The 17,635-nt window shown below is 37.1% G+C and overlaps 2 protein-coding genes across 6 annotated transcripts in view; one reads left to right on the top strand and one right to left on the bottom strand.

Moving 5' to 3' along the window:
• LOC150092497 (uncharacterized) overlaps positions 1–5,403 on the top strand; it is a 57,687-nt gene extending 52,284 nt beyond the window's left edge. For both annotated transcript variants that reach the window (XM_090414814.1, XM_090414815.1), the window contains exons 7-8: positions 1,611–1,740; positions 5,055–5,403. In XM_090414814.1, the coding sequence (XP_090270940.1) occupies positions 1,611–1,740; positions 5,055–5,310 (386 nt within the window). In that variant the 3' untranslated portion in view covers positions 5,311–5,403. The remainder of the gene's footprint in view (positions 1–1,610; positions 1,741–5,054) is intronic.
• A 128-nt stretch (positions 5,404–5,531) lies between these two features.
• LOC150092496 (protein toll-like) overlaps positions 5,532–17,635 on the bottom strand; it is a 33,698-nt gene continuing 21,594 nt past the window's right edge. For 2 of the 4 annotated variants that reach the window (XM_090414817.1, XM_090414816.1), the window contains exons 3-6: positions 14,158–14,299; positions 12,517–12,705; positions 10,960–11,086; positions 5,532–7,390 (exon numbers count right to left, since the gene is read on the bottom strand). In XM_090414817.1, coding sequence (XP_090270943.1) covers positions 14,292–14,299 — 8 coding nt within the window. In that variant the 3' untranslated portion in view covers positions 5,532–7,390; positions 10,960–11,086; positions 12,517–12,705; positions 14,158–14,291. Of the gene's footprint in view, positions 7,391–10,959; positions 11,087–12,516; positions 12,706–14,157; positions 14,300–14,510; positions 15,019–17,635 lie in introns of those variants that run through there. The other 2 variants (XM_090414818.1, XM_090414819.1) reach the window with 2 other exon arrangements.

Raw genomic sequence — 17,635 nt, 5'->3', positions numbered from 1 at the left:
AAGTATGATATTTAATATTTGACTCATCCCTAGTTTTTATGAGGAGTCTGTAGTCGCCTACTGTGGAAGGCTGGATTTTAACTCCGTCGTCTACGTTTTTTGCCCATGAATAGGCAATTTGGTAGTTTTGCATAATAGGCCTAAGGGCCGTCCAACGTTCTTTTTCCCGTAGAACAATTGGGGGAACTTTTTCGTTGTTGAACGTGGGGAGGTCAGTGTTGGGGGCATCTTCTTCCATCCCCTCGTTTATCTGAGTCTCCGCTGTTTTACGTTTTTTTCGAGCATGGGTTTCTGTATCACGTTTTGGAGTGGGAGCAGAGATTATCAGGTTCGTCTTCCCGTCTTCCCCTGGTGTTGAGTTGTCTCTTTCTGTGGAGTCGTCTGTCGCTGAATATAGGTTTAGAAACCCTGGCCACTCTACCTCAAATTTCTTCAACAGTTTTTTTGAGGAGGTCGAGCGCCAGCTTCTTATCCAACGATTGGATAAAGTCATCAGGACTTAAATTGTTCATGTTTAAAATATTCAAATATATGCTTACCTGAGCTGGATCTCAAGGACTTCCGCTTAGCGTATAAACACAAAATACATCACACTAAAGGACTATCGCTAGATCGCAATCAACACTCAAAACACACTCGAATGACAATGATGATCATTTTTTTTTACCAAGGTCGAAGTAACGCAGAAGTTATATAGATATCTCATATACAAGTAGATGAAAGGTGCTTGATCTTCCTAATAAAAATCTCTGGATGAGAGAAAGGTGTGGAAAGTTTTTTACCTTGGATGCAAAATACGTTAAAGATACTAAGAAATTTTATACTTGGTTTTCTTGGTATCTTTAATGTATTTTACCCACAAGGTAAAAAACTTTCAAACACACACACACACACACACACACACACACACACACACACACACACACACACACACACACACACACATATATATATATGTGTGTGTATGTGTATATATATATATATATATATGAAGTTTCTCTCATTCATCAAGTGATCCGAAACAAATCAGAAAACAATTTCAGATGATACGATGGGCCGGAGAGAAGAATTGTGAAATCAACAGAAGTTGTCCTCAATCCAGTCCGTCTTAAGAGTAATCTTAAATTACAACCAATCTGATTGTCACTGCTGTTTAGCTATGCAACTTGGCGTACACGAGATCATGTCTGCGTGAACGAGTCCAACAATGCCGTGACATCCAGAACGTCTTCCAATGTCAGCAATCCGATTCATAGTTAACTCTTGCAATGCACAATTTTTTATTTCTCTTTCCATGTAATGCACCGGATGAAGCCTTCTAAGTCAGTGAAATTAGTTGTGCGTTCAAATAATAAACAGGATTTTTTATATTTTCGTATCTCTCGGCCTCTAGTCATTACGGTTAGTTAATTATATGAATTTTACACTTCGGAAGCTTTCAAACCTCTCACATTAGAGGAACTTGTTAATATCCACTTCTAGTTATGGTCGATTGGAATATAAAAGTCAATCCAACATGCGATAAGCATTCTCAAAGAAACAACAATTTATAGTTTAGTAGCAGCGCGGATCTGCGTCAAATAAACCTTGGTTATTTCTTGTCCTGTTAGAGTTGGAAAAAGGAGAAAATGCCCACGAGGTGTGTCTTCTGCATCGAGATGTTTTCATCGCACTCGGCTGTTTGGACAACATCAAGTCAGCCATTGAGCAGAGCAGGAAAGTGGTTCTTTTCATGTCCAGGTGAGTCTGAGTAACCTTCACTTAAAAAATAAATTTATTTAATTATTTTTGTCACAGATAAAAACAATGAGATGGCAGATGGGCACCGAGTAGCCGCTCAGTGAGGCTCGTTACTTACCCAACACGAGACTTCTGTCTTTCTTTGGTGTCAGCTCATGTGGGCGTGGGGGAGGGTTCCTGGCTGATGCTCACTAAATGATATTCGATCGGATCGAATATCGCTTAGTGAACTTCGTATACTCGTTTGGTTTCCCCTTTGATGACCTGAGTCGAAAGAATTCTCTTACTGCCTCTTGAACAGAAGGAAATGTCCCTAGTCTAAAATAGGGTTCGAGTAGCCATCACTTTCGCGATATCGGGGAATCTCATGAATGTAAGAAAACATTACCGCTATCAGTAGGGTGAAGAGCGTCACCCAGCGAAAGGGACTGCGGTGATTCATCAACGCGTAAATGTCCCAGCAGGTTAACATTTCCCTTGATGTTTGCATCCGGCACGTGTCTTGCTCCTACAATCGTGCCTCGTTCATATTCGCTCCCGATACCCATCGGCCTGTTACTACACTGAGTCGGAGCCTCAGTAGTTCAGCTGGTATGGACGAGTCGTTTGGTTGGAAAGACCCTAGTTCGAACCCTTTTCTATGACGAGAGGAAGTTTTATTCTCAGTTGTTGTCAATGGTCTCATACCGCGGTGGAAGGTTGTTCATAGTGAAAACAGGAAAGTTCGTCCCGTAAACACACATATCTACAAACATTGGATCATTAGCGCCTCACCATCTTAACTTTCTACAGAACATTATGGATCTCAGTTGGATATCCATAATAGCCACCCTCCTGGATTGAGAAGACGCTTAACAGGACAAGCCATTGAATTATATCCTGAAATGGCTGACAGTCTTCCTTCGTATAATCTCGAACAGACACGGTCTTTGACGCAACGGTGCATTTCAAGGATGATAGGGCAGATTGCATAATGAATTGATCAGTCAGTACGTGTGTGTGTGTGTGTGTGTGTGTGTGTGTGTGTGTGTGTGTGTGTGTGTGTGTGTGTGTGTGTGTGTGTGTGTGTGTGTGTGTGTGTGTGTGTGTTATCTTCATCACGATTTAATGGCGTCAGCAGCTAATACGGAAGGCTGTAAATGTGATACAAATAGCTGACTTTTTTAATCACCAAACTTGAGACGTATTTCTCCTTTAACAGAGAACAGAGTCTTAGTGAAGGTTTAAATATTGAACAGCTTATTACTGGCAGAAAATAGAAGCGAACATGCCCTTAGCATTTTGCTGTGTGAAGACAGAAAATGCTATTCTGTCAGGCTGCTGGTTTTCCGCTCATCCCCCCTTTCAAAAAATAAAAAAGGCGTTGCAGGAAGGAAATTACGCAGTTAAGTTCGAAGAAGTCGCCACAATGAAGTGACGCAAGGCAGGACGTTAAGTTAGAAGCGAAAGTAACAGTCTCATCGGTTGTCGACTGCATTGAACGTAAAGACACATCGCAGTCTTAATGCGGAGATAACCCCTTCACCCGCGCTATTTTTACTTAAAATGATTTCAGAGATAATTTCTTCCTGACAAAATGTACACGCTCGTGTTGTCTCTTCTTCCTTTACTATCAGGGAATGCCGCGACAGTCACGCATATTTACTTTCCGCTATTGTAGCAGAGGTTACATTTGCAACCATGACCTCTGTTATCGTAGCGGGAAGTAAATAATAATGGGCATTCGTACTTCGTTAAGAGAGGAGTTACGCTGATTTCTTCAGCGCAGGAAACTGATGTTCTGAATTAAATTTTCAGTGTTGATTTTATTCTAAAATAGATTAACTGTCCTTATTCACTGCATGATCATTTTATTAATTTCCTTACTTTTCAAAAGTGAGTTTTCGTCCTTCAATGGCAAACCTGCCTTTGCATACTTCGGAATGTCCACTTAATTATCTGCTCTCATCCTACTCACATTTTATAACGCAAGTGTGATCATTTCATGTCCATCCTCTCCTGTTATTCAATTGGGACACACTAAAATACGGAGCACATGATGTCGCAATCACAATGACCTATATTAAGCACTGTGTTATTATCTAGAGAGGCTCGTACCCACGCGCGCGCGCGCGCGCGCGCACACACACACACACACACACACACACACACACACACACACACACACACACACACACACACAGTATGTTCGGACATGCGTGAGATCGCTCCTCTTTTTACCTTGATTTTGTGCGGTATCGAACAGGAAAACTGGATGTATCTTGTACCGACTGAGAGCTTGCACAGTGCTCTTTCTAAAAGTGAGTAATTTACTTCACAGTATTTAAAATACTAAGCGGAAGTGATTTTATTTTTTATTCTATCCTTTTGGACCGAAAACTGCTGGCCAGACTGTATCCGTTGTTCAGCTACTAGCCTTAAATCCAACGTCTCTCTCATAATAATTAACGGCTATAGCAAGTGTTAGAACCTCCGATTGCTGCCACGGTGGGTACAAAGGTTACAAGGAACAACCTGTGAAGTCTAACAAGCAGAAAACTGTAAGTAGTACATTTTATTGAACTTTTCTTGAAATACACTACGGCTGCCACGTTTAGCAAATTGAATGTATCATTAGTTAAATGTCAAGCCTTCTGGTATCCGCTGGTCACGTCTTATCCAAAACACATCCATCTGATCGGAAGAACGTGTGTATGCCGCTTGTGACTTCTGCAATTTGACGTTGCAGCCTCGCCAAAGAAAAGAGTGTACAGAAATTAATATGCAATACTCTCTCTTGAACTTCAACAGCTGTCAATTCTCTGTTTGCGAGACTTCCCTGATCCAGCAGAAGTATGCACATCGTTTTCGTACTCTCTCTTGTCTTTTCCTTTAGCTAACTAACTGTTCTTGCATTTTCTTTCCATCTTTTGGCATGCCATCGGACGCTGCTCCAGTTGTTCATGTGAACTGATTGACGACTAATATGGCGGCGTACGTTGGTGAGCGCGATGACGTTGAACTAATTAAAACACTTTTCATTTTCGATATTGTACACCCGCACAGTGACAAGTACAGTGTACATTTCTTGCCTTCATACTTTTCTGTGCTAAGTATTTGCCACAAATGCTCGGCATATTAAAAAAAAGGTAGAACGTTATAATTTCTGCTCTATAGTGTATAATTCACATTCTAGAATTGGTGGGAAAAGGAGTCCCTCTTTAGAAAGAAAGTATTCCTTGTGCTGCTTTAATTTTATAATTTACATTTGTAATAGAATTCGTAATGTATTCGTGAATCACCTCCTAATATCCCGAAGGGAACTGTATTTGCAGCAACTTCCTGAGGAAAGAATGCAGCCTGTCGGAATTCAGGGAAGCCCACGAGCAAGTCCTGCGAAAGAAGGAAGACCTCGTTGTCATCACTTTCGGAGAACTGCCTGCTGAAAATGTCATGACCTCTTATTTGGACGTGGCCGCTTGTCTAATTGGGTGGGACGATACTTTCTTCTGGGATCATCTTCTCATTAATCTGCCGGTCGCACGCAGGAAAAGAAGAAAGAAATCGCATTCAGCTGTGACTGTCCTGTAGTTTTCCCATCCCAAGTCTTTCTAAATAAGGAGAATTCCCGTTACTGTGGGCATTTGTTATTCTCTTTACTAATAAAATTAAGTGTAAATACAAGTTGAAAAATTCCCTGTTTTGTGGCGAACTGAATTGCTAATGTTCTAAAACACAGCATTGATTGCTGTGCTGTATATTCCCGGTTTGTATTACTGTAAATGATATTACCGTAAATTATTATAGAAAAAATACGAGAATTTAATTTAGACACTCATATGGCCTTTATAGATTACGAGAAAGCTTTTGATAAAATACACAGAGAAAAACTATGGAATAAAATTAAAACAAAAACAAGGATATCCATTAGATTTGGTAGAAGGTATACAATGTTTGTAAAAAGATACAAAAAATACAGTTAGGTAATAAATTAACAGAAGAGATTGGAATAAATCAGAGTGTCAGATAGGGATGTAGCTCATTTGCAACTCTATTCAATATATATATATATATATAAAAGCAAACAAGAATAATGGAATTTAAAGGTCGAGATCTTGTTTGATCAAAATAATTATAGAGAATAAAATAATAGAATATCTGGCAGAGGTTAATTATTTAGGCTTCATAATAACATATCTAAAACGATAAAAATATAGACGAAAGAACAAAGAAATTCTAGAAAATCTGTGGGACAATTAAAAGGAAACTGAATAAAAATAAAAAGAGGAGAAGAAGAGAAATTCAGCTAAATAGTTATAGAGTAATGGCCACTCCCACTCTGTTATATTGTTCAGAAACATGGTCCGATAAAAAGAAAGATGAAAGTAAAATACAAGCTGCAGAGATGAGATTTTGAAGAAGAATTAAAGGATGCACAAACTCGGACTATATAAGAAATGAAGCCATCAGAAAAGAACGAGATATTTAGGACATAAATGAAAAGATCAAGATACAGAGAGAAATGGAAAGAACATCTATCTAGGATAGAAAGATATCGACTAGCAAAAGAGGTAGATGGATATACCAAAGAGAAAGAAGGAGAGAGAGAGAGAGAGAGAGAGAGAGAGGAAAACCAGCCACGAAGTGGAAAACCAGTGAAGCCGGAAGAACAGGCAAATGCCTACTCCTTGAAGAGAAGAAGAAGAAGACCAGTAAATAACTGCATCACGTTTACATTGTACATTTTGATAACATATCCAGAATACAATAAAACTGGACGTACTTTCATAAATACAATGTTCCTAGATAATTCAATTTCAAGTGTACTTTGCACTCATGAAAGTACAATTTGGGACAGAATAAATGAAGAAAAAATTGCGAATCACATTTTTGAATTTATGTGAACACCCACTGAAAAACTGTTTAGAATTTGCCGAACTGGGTTGTGCTGATCTCTCGGGAATCTTATCGTCCATTTCCTGTCCAAACAGCCATCGGACGTTTTTGGACACGCGTACTTACGATTCTTGCAACTTTTATGATTAAGAATCTTAAACTACCACGCTCAAGTAGAACTCGCTTGTGAAGCATCCAGAGATGACCAATAACATTTAACTGTCGAAAGGAAGTTGAGGTTTGGAGATTAAACAACGACTAAAAGAACATCTTAAGAAATATCTTTTATCCTAATAGTGATCCTGCCATTGTACAAGTGGTCTCGCTAATGTTCTTATATCACAGAAATCCAGCTTTATAATTCGTGTTTAATATTACATTTCGAATTAAATCTGCAGAGCGTTTGCAGCACACGCAATAATGAAAAATTGCAATGAGAAAAACAAAGGATATCCATCAGCGAAAAAAAATTTCAAAAATAATTCAAGTAATTTTGTTCTCGTGATTAAGACAGCAGAAGCAGCACAAAGGATTATGGGATTTCGACTCCCTTTTTTCCTTTTTAGGTAATGCATAATTGAGCTTCTCCCAGAAATACCTTTCGCCCCAGCAAAGGAAAGTGGTTGTTTCCAGGTAATTCTGCATTTCCTCGTCGAGATCACTCACGTTAATATCGCCGTATTTCACCGCAACCAAGTAACAATGGCTGACTTTCATGTTATGCAGATGAGCTGTTTCGAATTCCATGCGACACCAGGAGCTTTCCAAAAATGCCCTAAAATAAAAAAAAATGAGAAGTACAGGAATTTGGAAAATCGAGAATTTCAGGAGTTCCAAACTTGTTAAACATTGCGTACTTGTTAATATTATTATTATTATTATTATTATTATTATTATTATTATTATTATTATTATTATTATTATTATTATTATTATTATTATTATTATTCAAACAAACATTCAAATAAAACAAAGCTAATGATATTCAAAAACCCCCAGACCCTGCCCATAGAAACTAAATATCTCACTATTAAACATTCATCCTCCTATACACCAAAGTGCAGAACCTAAAATCACAACCATCACACAGGTGAAAACAACATGCTATCTTGGACTTCACTTCGATGCTGATCAAAGTTGGAATAGCCATACAAACTACCTACTTACCAAGCTTAGGATAATAGCAAGCAAACTATACAGATTAAAAGACATTGCCCCAACCCACATAAAAATACTAATCTATAAAGCATTACGTGAAAACATTTTAAGATATGCAATCACATCATACGCATTCTGCGCAGACTACAGACTTAACAGGCCACAATGGTTGCAAGATAAAATGATTAAACTGATATTCTGGGAACAACCCACTCTTATGCAGGAAGCATGGATAAAACACAAAATATTTAAGGTGAAACACTTACGCCACTACACAGTCATGTTAAAACACTACTACAGCCCAACATATAGAGTAACCAGAACAACATATCAAATAACAAAACCACAGTCAACAAACTACATAACATATAAGTACAACAATCACCACGGCAAAGCCACCCGAAACTTCTACGTACCTGACATGATAAACAAACTGCCGTTCGACAACAGAAACCTAGGAACATACAGAGAGCTGAAACAGGCACTATATAAATATTATAGCGAGAATGAAAATTAGAGAAATTCCTGTCTCTCTCTCCCCCACCACACATGCACACACACACACACACACACACACACAAACCTATGACAACCCCCCCTCTCAAAAACTATCACTACAAGAACACAAAGCAACAAACACACCACGTCTAAATCCAACCCTATTTGCACAAAAATAATAATAAAAAAAAATAATAAAATAAAAAGTCAAACTGTAATAGCAGTCGAAGTCTTTCAAGCACGTACCAACAAACAGTAAAAACAACACCTGGCTTGTGACCAGTATAGGAACACAACCATGAAACCACCACCCGCTGTCATCTATTATCTTCCTCAGATAAGCTCTGCTGAGCTTCGAGGAAGAAAATTACTAACTTGCAAGAATCTGTTATACACACTTGTAATGAGTTATAAATATTATATATATATAATTACTACAGCAACTATGTATGCAATACATCTGAGACATAAAAAAATGATAATAATAAATAAATGAATAAAATAAATAAATTATTATTATTATTATTATTATTATTATTATTATTATTATTATTATTATGTATATTCTAAAATCAAAAATTCTGTATAATCCTTATAGTATATTCCTTATAATCCTTGTAATCCTTAAATTATTACTTTTATTTTTAAAAAAAATTATTATAATTTAAAAATATTAATAACTCGCCAATATCTGTTATTCACAATTGCAATGTATTATAAATATTATGTATATATATATATATATATATATATATACGTGTATATAAAACTATTGTTGTATCTATGTATATAATTTATCTGAGACAATAAAATGTTTTAAAAAAAAATTATTATTATTATTATTATTATTATTATTATTATTATTATTATTATCTGAGATCTCCAGGGAGTCAAGGACTCATCGAGCGAGGCTACAAATCATCCAAACTAGCTATCATGCATTTCCCTAAATTCATTCACCCACCCCTAAGGGCAAATTATTCCACTCACCCACTACTCTCTGGGAGGAAAACCTGGCTCTTACTCCTTTCTTGACTGTGAACAACCTTAACTTCCATAGATACCACCGAGTTCTCTCCCCGCCTTCCACATAACGAAAATTTTCATCATTTGCAATGCTATAACACCCATTCAAAAGTGTATAGACCTCTTTGATATCACCCCTCTTTCTCCTGTTAACCAGAGTCTGCAATACACATACTCGCAATCTGTCGTCATAATCTAAATCCCATAATCCGGATATAATCTTAGTAACTCTCTTTGCACCCTTTCCACAACTTCTTTATCCCCTTGGAACCCGGGAGACCAAATCTGCGCACAGTGGTCGTCCAAGTGTGGTCTTATCGAAGCCTTATAAAGAGGCAAAATGATTTCCTTATCCTTACATGTCCAGGTACGTTTCAACATCGCAGTTATCCTCTGAGTTGTGTTTGCTATGTGATCTTTGAAGTTTAAATTCCTATCCACCAATACACCAAGATCCCTGGCCTTTTCGATATCTTGTAGCATAATTCCGCTAATATAATATGCCTCTGGAACTCTATTATTAATGTATTATTAATTAAATTACTTTGAAAATCGACAAATTAAAGATTTAATTATTGTAAGAGGAGGGTAATAAAATATTCAGTTGATCAGCGAATGAAGAAACAGATTTCTGCGTTCCATCCAAAGAAATTAAAGAAGTAAGCGATATTTAAAACAGCTTAAGTAAATCAAACTCGAATTCTGCGTGCATTCCGAAAACGGCTCTTGCTCCGCTGTGGCCTCGAAACTGCGACAGTGAAACGCGCCTTTTCTTAATCGATTGGATGCCATCCTTTTCTTATTTCTATACCTAGAGGCCGCAGTGATGTCCTCTCTGTGAATCGCATTTTAATTGGGCAATCCGAATTTAAAGTTCGCAGTTTCAGGCGAAGATGCGCTTCACCAACTTCGCTGGCCCCCTTTGAAAATCCTAAAACGATATTTTCTCGACGATCCTGTCCGGATGTTGCTTTGCATGGACCGCGCACCAACGAGTTGCACTAAAACTGCTCCTTTGCACTTTCTTTACCGTCCTCTGGATTCAATATTTTCATGCATTTGCTGGATGTTTTCGTCGGTAAAGCAACGAAAATCTCTTGATAGTTTTCGTGCATCAGGAACAGCCACGTAAGAACCAATTCTGTTCTACAGTGGCACTTTCTCTTAAGAATTTAAGAGAAAGTGCCTTTCTCCGTTTCCATAATTGGAGCTCGGTTGAAAATGAAAAAGTGACTATTCATGAATATTTACGTTCACGTTTAGAATTATTTGCGTGTCAACTCGACAAAACTCATCCTTCGTACTTTCGAAACTCTTCCCAAATACTTCAAAAGTTCGGTGTTGTTCGATGTTTGTGCGTGAGCCCTTTTTCTAAGCCGTGATAACCACATTATCATGTGACTGTAAACATCCTGGACAAATCAGCGTAACATCCGATTCGAGATGTTCTTTGTGAAGTTCTGCTGAATGAGCCTGATAGAAATTTAAAGACTTTTGTGATATCGGGGGAGAGGGGGGGGACAAATGGATTGCCCTGGTCACGCCGTGCAAACCAATTATTTCAACATCTCACTAATTAACTTTTACTATCCTTTTAAAGCAGTTAGCAACAAAACACATGGATATGTATATCAGAGGGATGATGATTTAAGAACCACTTACCGAGATAAGATCACGATGGTCCTCCTGCTCTTGGACACGGCATCCATGATATTTTCCAGAATGAAGGTTCCAGGGCAAAAGTCTCGGTAATGCAAACAAAGTTTGTAGTGGTAATCTCCTTCCAGTTCTAGAAATTTCAGCAGCAACAAATTAGATTAACTTGACTTAAACGCAGTTTCAATTTTTAAAACAATTAAAAGCAGTTCGGATTCGAATAATTGCAAAACTAATGCAATTCTAGAACTTTCAGGTAAGTACATCAATACGTACAGTTAAAAATTATATCCAAAAAGTTAATTATTGTTAGAAATAAATATGGAATTCGATGCAAGTAATAAGTATTATGAGCACATCCGGGCATGTATAACATATATTTATTAAAAATCTAAACCCACAGTAGAACTCGATTACAGCAATCAGTTCGCGGCAGTTTAATGTCAAATGTCAAGCATATGCCAAAGCAAAAAATCTTACATCCAAGAGGTGCTGCGATTAGATTGTTTTAAGCAGCCCAATGAAAACTGAGTAGCGTTCAGTTCTTAGTTAACAATCTCTGATTGCAGTTTCGTGTTCCTCCCCGAAATTGCATTACTGTCACTTCATCGGATGGCCAAAAATTTAATGGCCTTTTTGCAAACTCAAAAACAAACAAGTGCTGATGATTTGTGCTGTTCACACAAACTGTAACCCCATACCGCATTTTCAACAGTCTTAATAACCCGAGAAAGATTCATTCAAACGAGAACCAACAGCCCATCGTGGCCCAGAAGATGAAAGAGCAGCTACTTCTACCTCCTCCACGGTTCAGTGCTCTTAAAAGGTGTGAGTTCGAATCTCATTTAAGACTCGAAGAAGCTTCAGAAGGGTTGTTTTCATCTGAAGACGAGTTCAGGTTTCGTGCAGAGGCCGACGAATTTTACATCTCGCAAAGCAGCCAAGCGGGACAAAAGAACCCCCGCAATTAACATACTTAATATGCTGGTCTCATAGCCTTAGTACTTTCGCCAGTAATTCTTGAATAGAAAATCAGAATCAACTTCCCATTACAATGGCTCAGTTCACAATTGCGTTCTTAATCCAAACGCCACACAGACGACTGCACGCATTGGCACTCCTATGAGTCGCCTTCCTTATTTCCTAAGTTTACCCAATCATCCAGTTCTTTCCAACTTACAGCTACCATACTGCAAACACTCGCGACAATTCCGATGCCAGTATTAGCATCCAACTAATATATGAGAATTAAAACGACAAAATTTGGAAATCGATCCACAAACTAGCAAACCATTCAAACTGAAAACGAGTCAGATGAATAATATGAATCTTGCCCACGTAAGTCTGTGAACTTGTCACACATTAGTGAGGTGGTGAGCAAAACGTTGGATGATCTCGAAACCTTGCTCTGTAAATCAAAGGGGATACTTTGCCAAACCACTTCAGACTTCTAGTAAGGAGGACGATGATTCCACACCAGTTATGGACATATAAAAAGTTCTTGAATAAACCTGAGTATGATTATCATTAAAGAGAATTTTATACAAATGCACTGATACTTACTGGGAACCAAGATATTTGTTACATATTCCTGATCTTGATCGCTGTAAGGGATAAATGCATCGAAGTTTTTCCCTTCGTCTGTTTCTGCGGCTTTCATGAATGTGACTCCGGCAGAGTAAAGCTATATTTTAATGGCCTCTCTGTAGTAGAAAAGGACAACGCCGACTACGGCGAAGAGAATAGACGAACCTGGAAAACAAATATTATTCTATGAACAAATATTGCAAAATACACAAAAGTCTTCTTCCCTTTTTGTAAAAGGTCATATTCACACATTCGTACAATTTCAGAAGTGTCAACCGATCGTTAACCCACAGTTGGTCGGGATTGCAAATCCTTCGTAGACCTCCCACTGAATTGGGAGAGAGCATCCCTGATTAGCTCAGCCACTATTGACGATGCACTTTGGTTGGAAACACATAAATTACAATCCCGACCAGTACGCGAAGAACTTCTATCAGATTCATATGGAGATTCAAGGATTTTTTCCTCTTGAAAATCTCCGGTTTTTCATTCTACTAAAGAGACAAACTTGCCAGAATACACAAACCATTCGCACACGTAACGCACCGACCTCATGGCCTTATTTGTGCCACGCCAAAACTGGCACACAGCGAAAACTAAGCTTATCAATGAACACGAGTATTCCGGCCCAATCCTTCATCAAAATGCAGTTATTTCTTTAAGTTAAGTTGGGTAGGGCACGTTTCTAGGTCACAGCCCTTGCAGGATGAGACGGCTGTTTCCGAAGAACAGCCACACTGTCGGCAACACAGAATTCTCCGTATTGTCGATGAATTGTTGTGGGATTTGGTGTTAAGGCTGCTGAATCTGCTGAGGCGATGAGGCCAGTGAATTATGTCTACGAAATGCATGTGTATGTGTGTGTGTCTGTTCTTGTGGCAAGTTTTGTGGTGGGGAGAACCTTACCTCCTCCATTGCCAATGATGCTCGGCATCATTCTCCTGCACATTGCAGTATGCATCTGTGTGTTTTTATAGACCGTTGTCTACTGACATCCACTATTCTACTAAATGTGAAACATTTGTATAATTTGGAGCAACAGCCTTATTAATGTATAACTGATATTCTTGGACAGATATGACCATACTACTTAATACTGAAACTCTCTCTCTCTCTCTCTCTCTCTCTCTCTCTCTCTCTCTCTCTCTCTCTCTCTCTCTCTCTCTCTCTCTCTCTCTCTCTCTATCCATTGAGTAACTTCCATTGAACAGCTAAAGCCTTTGACAAGTTTTCATCACTAAAGTTTAAGTGCTAGAACCTAAAGGATACCGTGTTCGAAGAAGAGGGGGATGACGTTGATATGTTTTTACAATTATTCAAAATATAAAAAAATGAAGGAATACTCTTTGGGTGTGTTGATGAGGGGAAAATATTCCTGTTGATGTTTCGTAAATGTTCAACTTTCAGGACATGAAAATAACTTTCCAGAGATTTCCTTGAGAAGGAATAAAATGGCAGACTTTAATGAGTCAGATTTTGAAGAAGGCACCTTTTCCACAATCCACACCGCTCTACATTTCTTTGTAAAGACACGCCGAGATTCAATTTTTTTTTCGAATTAAAAGCAAAATTGAATGTTTGTCGTAGAAATATTAGGATGAGCGCTACCATACGTACCTATAGCAATGATAGGGAGCGCTGTTGTCCAAAAGGAATCGTCAGGACAAAGGTCTTTCTCTGTGAGACTGAAGATCGCTTTATTTTTATTATTTCCATTTGCGTCGTCGTTCGCACACTTTGTATCATTGACATCAATAATCTGGAACACAAAAGAAATTCGTTTTAATTATATATTTATGTATAAACTTAAACTTTCGGTTTTAGTTTGAATTTGGAAAGACGACATGTAGGAGAGCGAGAGAGAGAGAGTTGAATGGATATCCTTTTTAGTCTTCCGACTCCAAGGAGGTCCAGCGAGACAATAATCTAAACACAATGACCCTAATCAGGCAAGAAAGAGGCGTACTGACCTCCGCTCGTTTGTCTGTAATCCACTTTCTGAGCTCATTGCTGTTACAATCGCACGTCCACGGATTCTCAGACATCGTAGCATATTCCAAGGGCATCTGCGTGATGGCCGGAAAAGGCAGATTAGTCAACCGGTTATTTTTTAACAGCAAACCCACGACGTTCTTCGAAAAGAGCCCCTCTACAGAAGCGAGTTGGTTGTCTTCCAAGTTTACAGAAAACATCTGAGTGCTTGAAGAGTTTAAAAACGAGATCACCTGGGGCGGCACAGACGTCAAATTTTGACCGCTGCAGTTCACTAAATTGCCATAAAAGGAATGCGTTTCGTTGGAGAAATAAACGCAGTTGCAGTGGCATGGCACAGGACAGTCGTCGTTAGCGCTCGCCAGATCTTCGTAACTAAAAGATTTCAGTCTCTTTCCTTGGTGCCAAAGGGGAGCTGCACATTCGGGTTGATCGAGAAAGGTCACGTCGTCCGCCAGTGCCTGGATCAGTGGATAGAGCAGGCATTCGCAGTTCCAAGGATTGTCTGAAATGAAAAAAATGGAGGGTACTGAACCGTAAAATGAATGACGGGCAAATCTGAATTTAAACTGGATATCACACGTGAGAACTGCTGGACACAAATGAAGACCACACATTGCATAATCAAATGAGAAAAATTTTACTGTTAATATTAATAATAATAATAATTAAGACTAATAATAGTCTTAATTATTATTAGTTGTTAGTCTTTAAAACCTTCATTTCTAAAGAAAAAAAAATTACATAAAACATAATTAAATTAATAGTAATATTAAAATGACTAAATGTAATAATAATAATATTATTATTAATATTATCAAAATATTACTATTACTGTATTTACTGGAATAATCTTATTATGTAATATATCAGTATTACTTTGCATAATGTAATAATATTACCATGCAATACATGAAAATACAATGTAATAAAACATTCAGTATTACTAAAAATGATTGTAAATAATTAAGTGACTTTGTACTGTATGAAATAGTAGGAAATATAATATTTTTATTGTAAATAAAAATACCGTGTATAATCACTTTCTCAAATTTTACAGGGAAAAAAAATGTGACCTACAACACGTATTATTAATTAACTTATGTAACTGTAAATGATCGCGTCCAGAGAATTCATCGCTTGGAAAATTAATCGTGAGAAAATTTGAAATCATGTTCATGGAACATATATAAAAAAAATAAATATTTTATGTAGGACTTATTGTTTCCATTATACTCAGCGGTGTGAAATTTTTTATTCTGTATAAAGTTATTAATATTCTTTCTCATTACAGGCTGTGTAGATGGAATATTAATTGTTACAGAACTGGGACAGGATGGTGAGGGAGAAAGAGCACCATATTTAAGAATACAGTATTTAGGGATAACAGTTATACCCAACTAATATTTATGGTTAACTATTTATATATTCCTTTTATTCCTAATACCTATTCTAACTATTAATAGAATAGTTAATAGGAATAATATGAGTATATAAGTAGGTCACTATAAATATTAGTTTCGCTATAATTATTAGGTTTCAGTTATTGAAAACACGTGCATTTTGAAAATCACTTTTCCTGCATAGTAAAGACATCTTGCACGCTGCAATCGTTTACTGAGCTAGTTTAAGATCACAAGTGCAATTTTGAGTAATTATATTAAAGAAAATGATAGTAAATTACGTAAATGCTATCAGAATGATATAAATTGGCATAAGTAAATCTGCTGCTTCAATACAAGTCTTTACCTTTTCCTCCTATACCAGTATTTTATGACACTGAGAAATTTTAAATTCAATATTTTTTAGTGAAAAAAAAATATATAGACGGATGCTCCCAAAATGAAATACGTAATTAATTACTTCTCTTGTGAACCGTTCAAAAGAAAACTGTAATCAGAAATATCAAAAATCAGAAATATTATAGATAGGAAGTTAGTAATGATGTAATTTTTTCATGTAGTACTGTCATATCCTGTACACCCCTTGAGGGTACATGGCAGGAATTTGATGATGATGATATTATCAAAATATTACTATTACTGTATTTACTGGAATAATCTTATTATGTAATATATCAGTATTACTTTGCATAATGTAATAATATTACCATGTAATACATGAAAATACAATGTAATAAAACATTCAGTATTAATAAAAATGATTGGAAATAATTACGTGACTTTGTACTGTATGAAATAGTAGGAAATATAATATGCAGTTATATGCAGACGATATAACAGAAGTAATAGACTCATCTTCAGCAAAGACACAACAACACTTTGACAAACTATGCCCGGCTGCAAAAATATTTGGATTGACAGTTAAATGAAATAAAACTAAAATACTCACAAATATAATGCAAGGTTCCATCATTGCAGAACACAACTAACCTTTAGAAAAAAGTAGAAGATTTTCAACACTTAGGCTCAAATATAAATAATACTGTAATCGACATATTATTAAGAAAATATAAAATCTCAATCAACATAGGCATCTAAGATATATATTGAAATTGCCCCTCATTGCTTGGAAAATTAAAATTAAATTTTACAAAGCGACCTCTCAGGCTATCTTCTTGTATCGTGGAGAAACATGGGACGGTTCCACCCAAAAGACAATAAAAACCTTAATAGCTTTAATACAATCTGCTTAAGACTGTTACTCGGTTACTATTGGAAGGATCATATTAGTAATTCCGGTATTTTAGAAGAGGCAAACCAAAGAACTCTTAAATGAAACCCACCGCAGTCGTCAACTTGATTGGCTTGGACATCAACTGAGACATCCTCTTTCTCCATACTTTAACGTCTTAGTTTTATACGCCCCCTCAAATGGACAAATACGAAGGGAAGACCAACAAAACAATTCTGGCGGTATATTCACTATCTTATCAGCAGAGATACTCTCTCTCTCTCTCTCTCTCTCTCTCTCTCTCTCTCTCTCTCTCTCTCTCTCTCTCCTCTCTTCCCCTTCTCTTCTCTCTCTCTCTCTACGAGAAGTAACTCAACTAGCTCAAAACAGAGATGCCTGGAAAACTACAGATAATAATTAACTTTTTTCTTATTCCTATATTAGTTCGTTTTCATATTTAAAAGTTGTA

This window comes from Typopeltis vanoorti, chromosome 25 (genome assembly GCF_054136105.1).
Source record: "Typopeltis vanoorti isolate ZY-2024b chromosome 25, IOZ_Tvanoo_1.0, whole genome shotgun sequence".
Taxonomy (NCBI): Eukaryota; Metazoa; Arthropoda; class Arachnida; order Uropygi; family Thelyphonidae; genus Typopeltis; species Typopeltis vanoorti.
The sequence above is the reverse complement of the archived record's forward strand: the minus strand, read 5'-3'. Positions and strand labels throughout refer to the sequence as shown.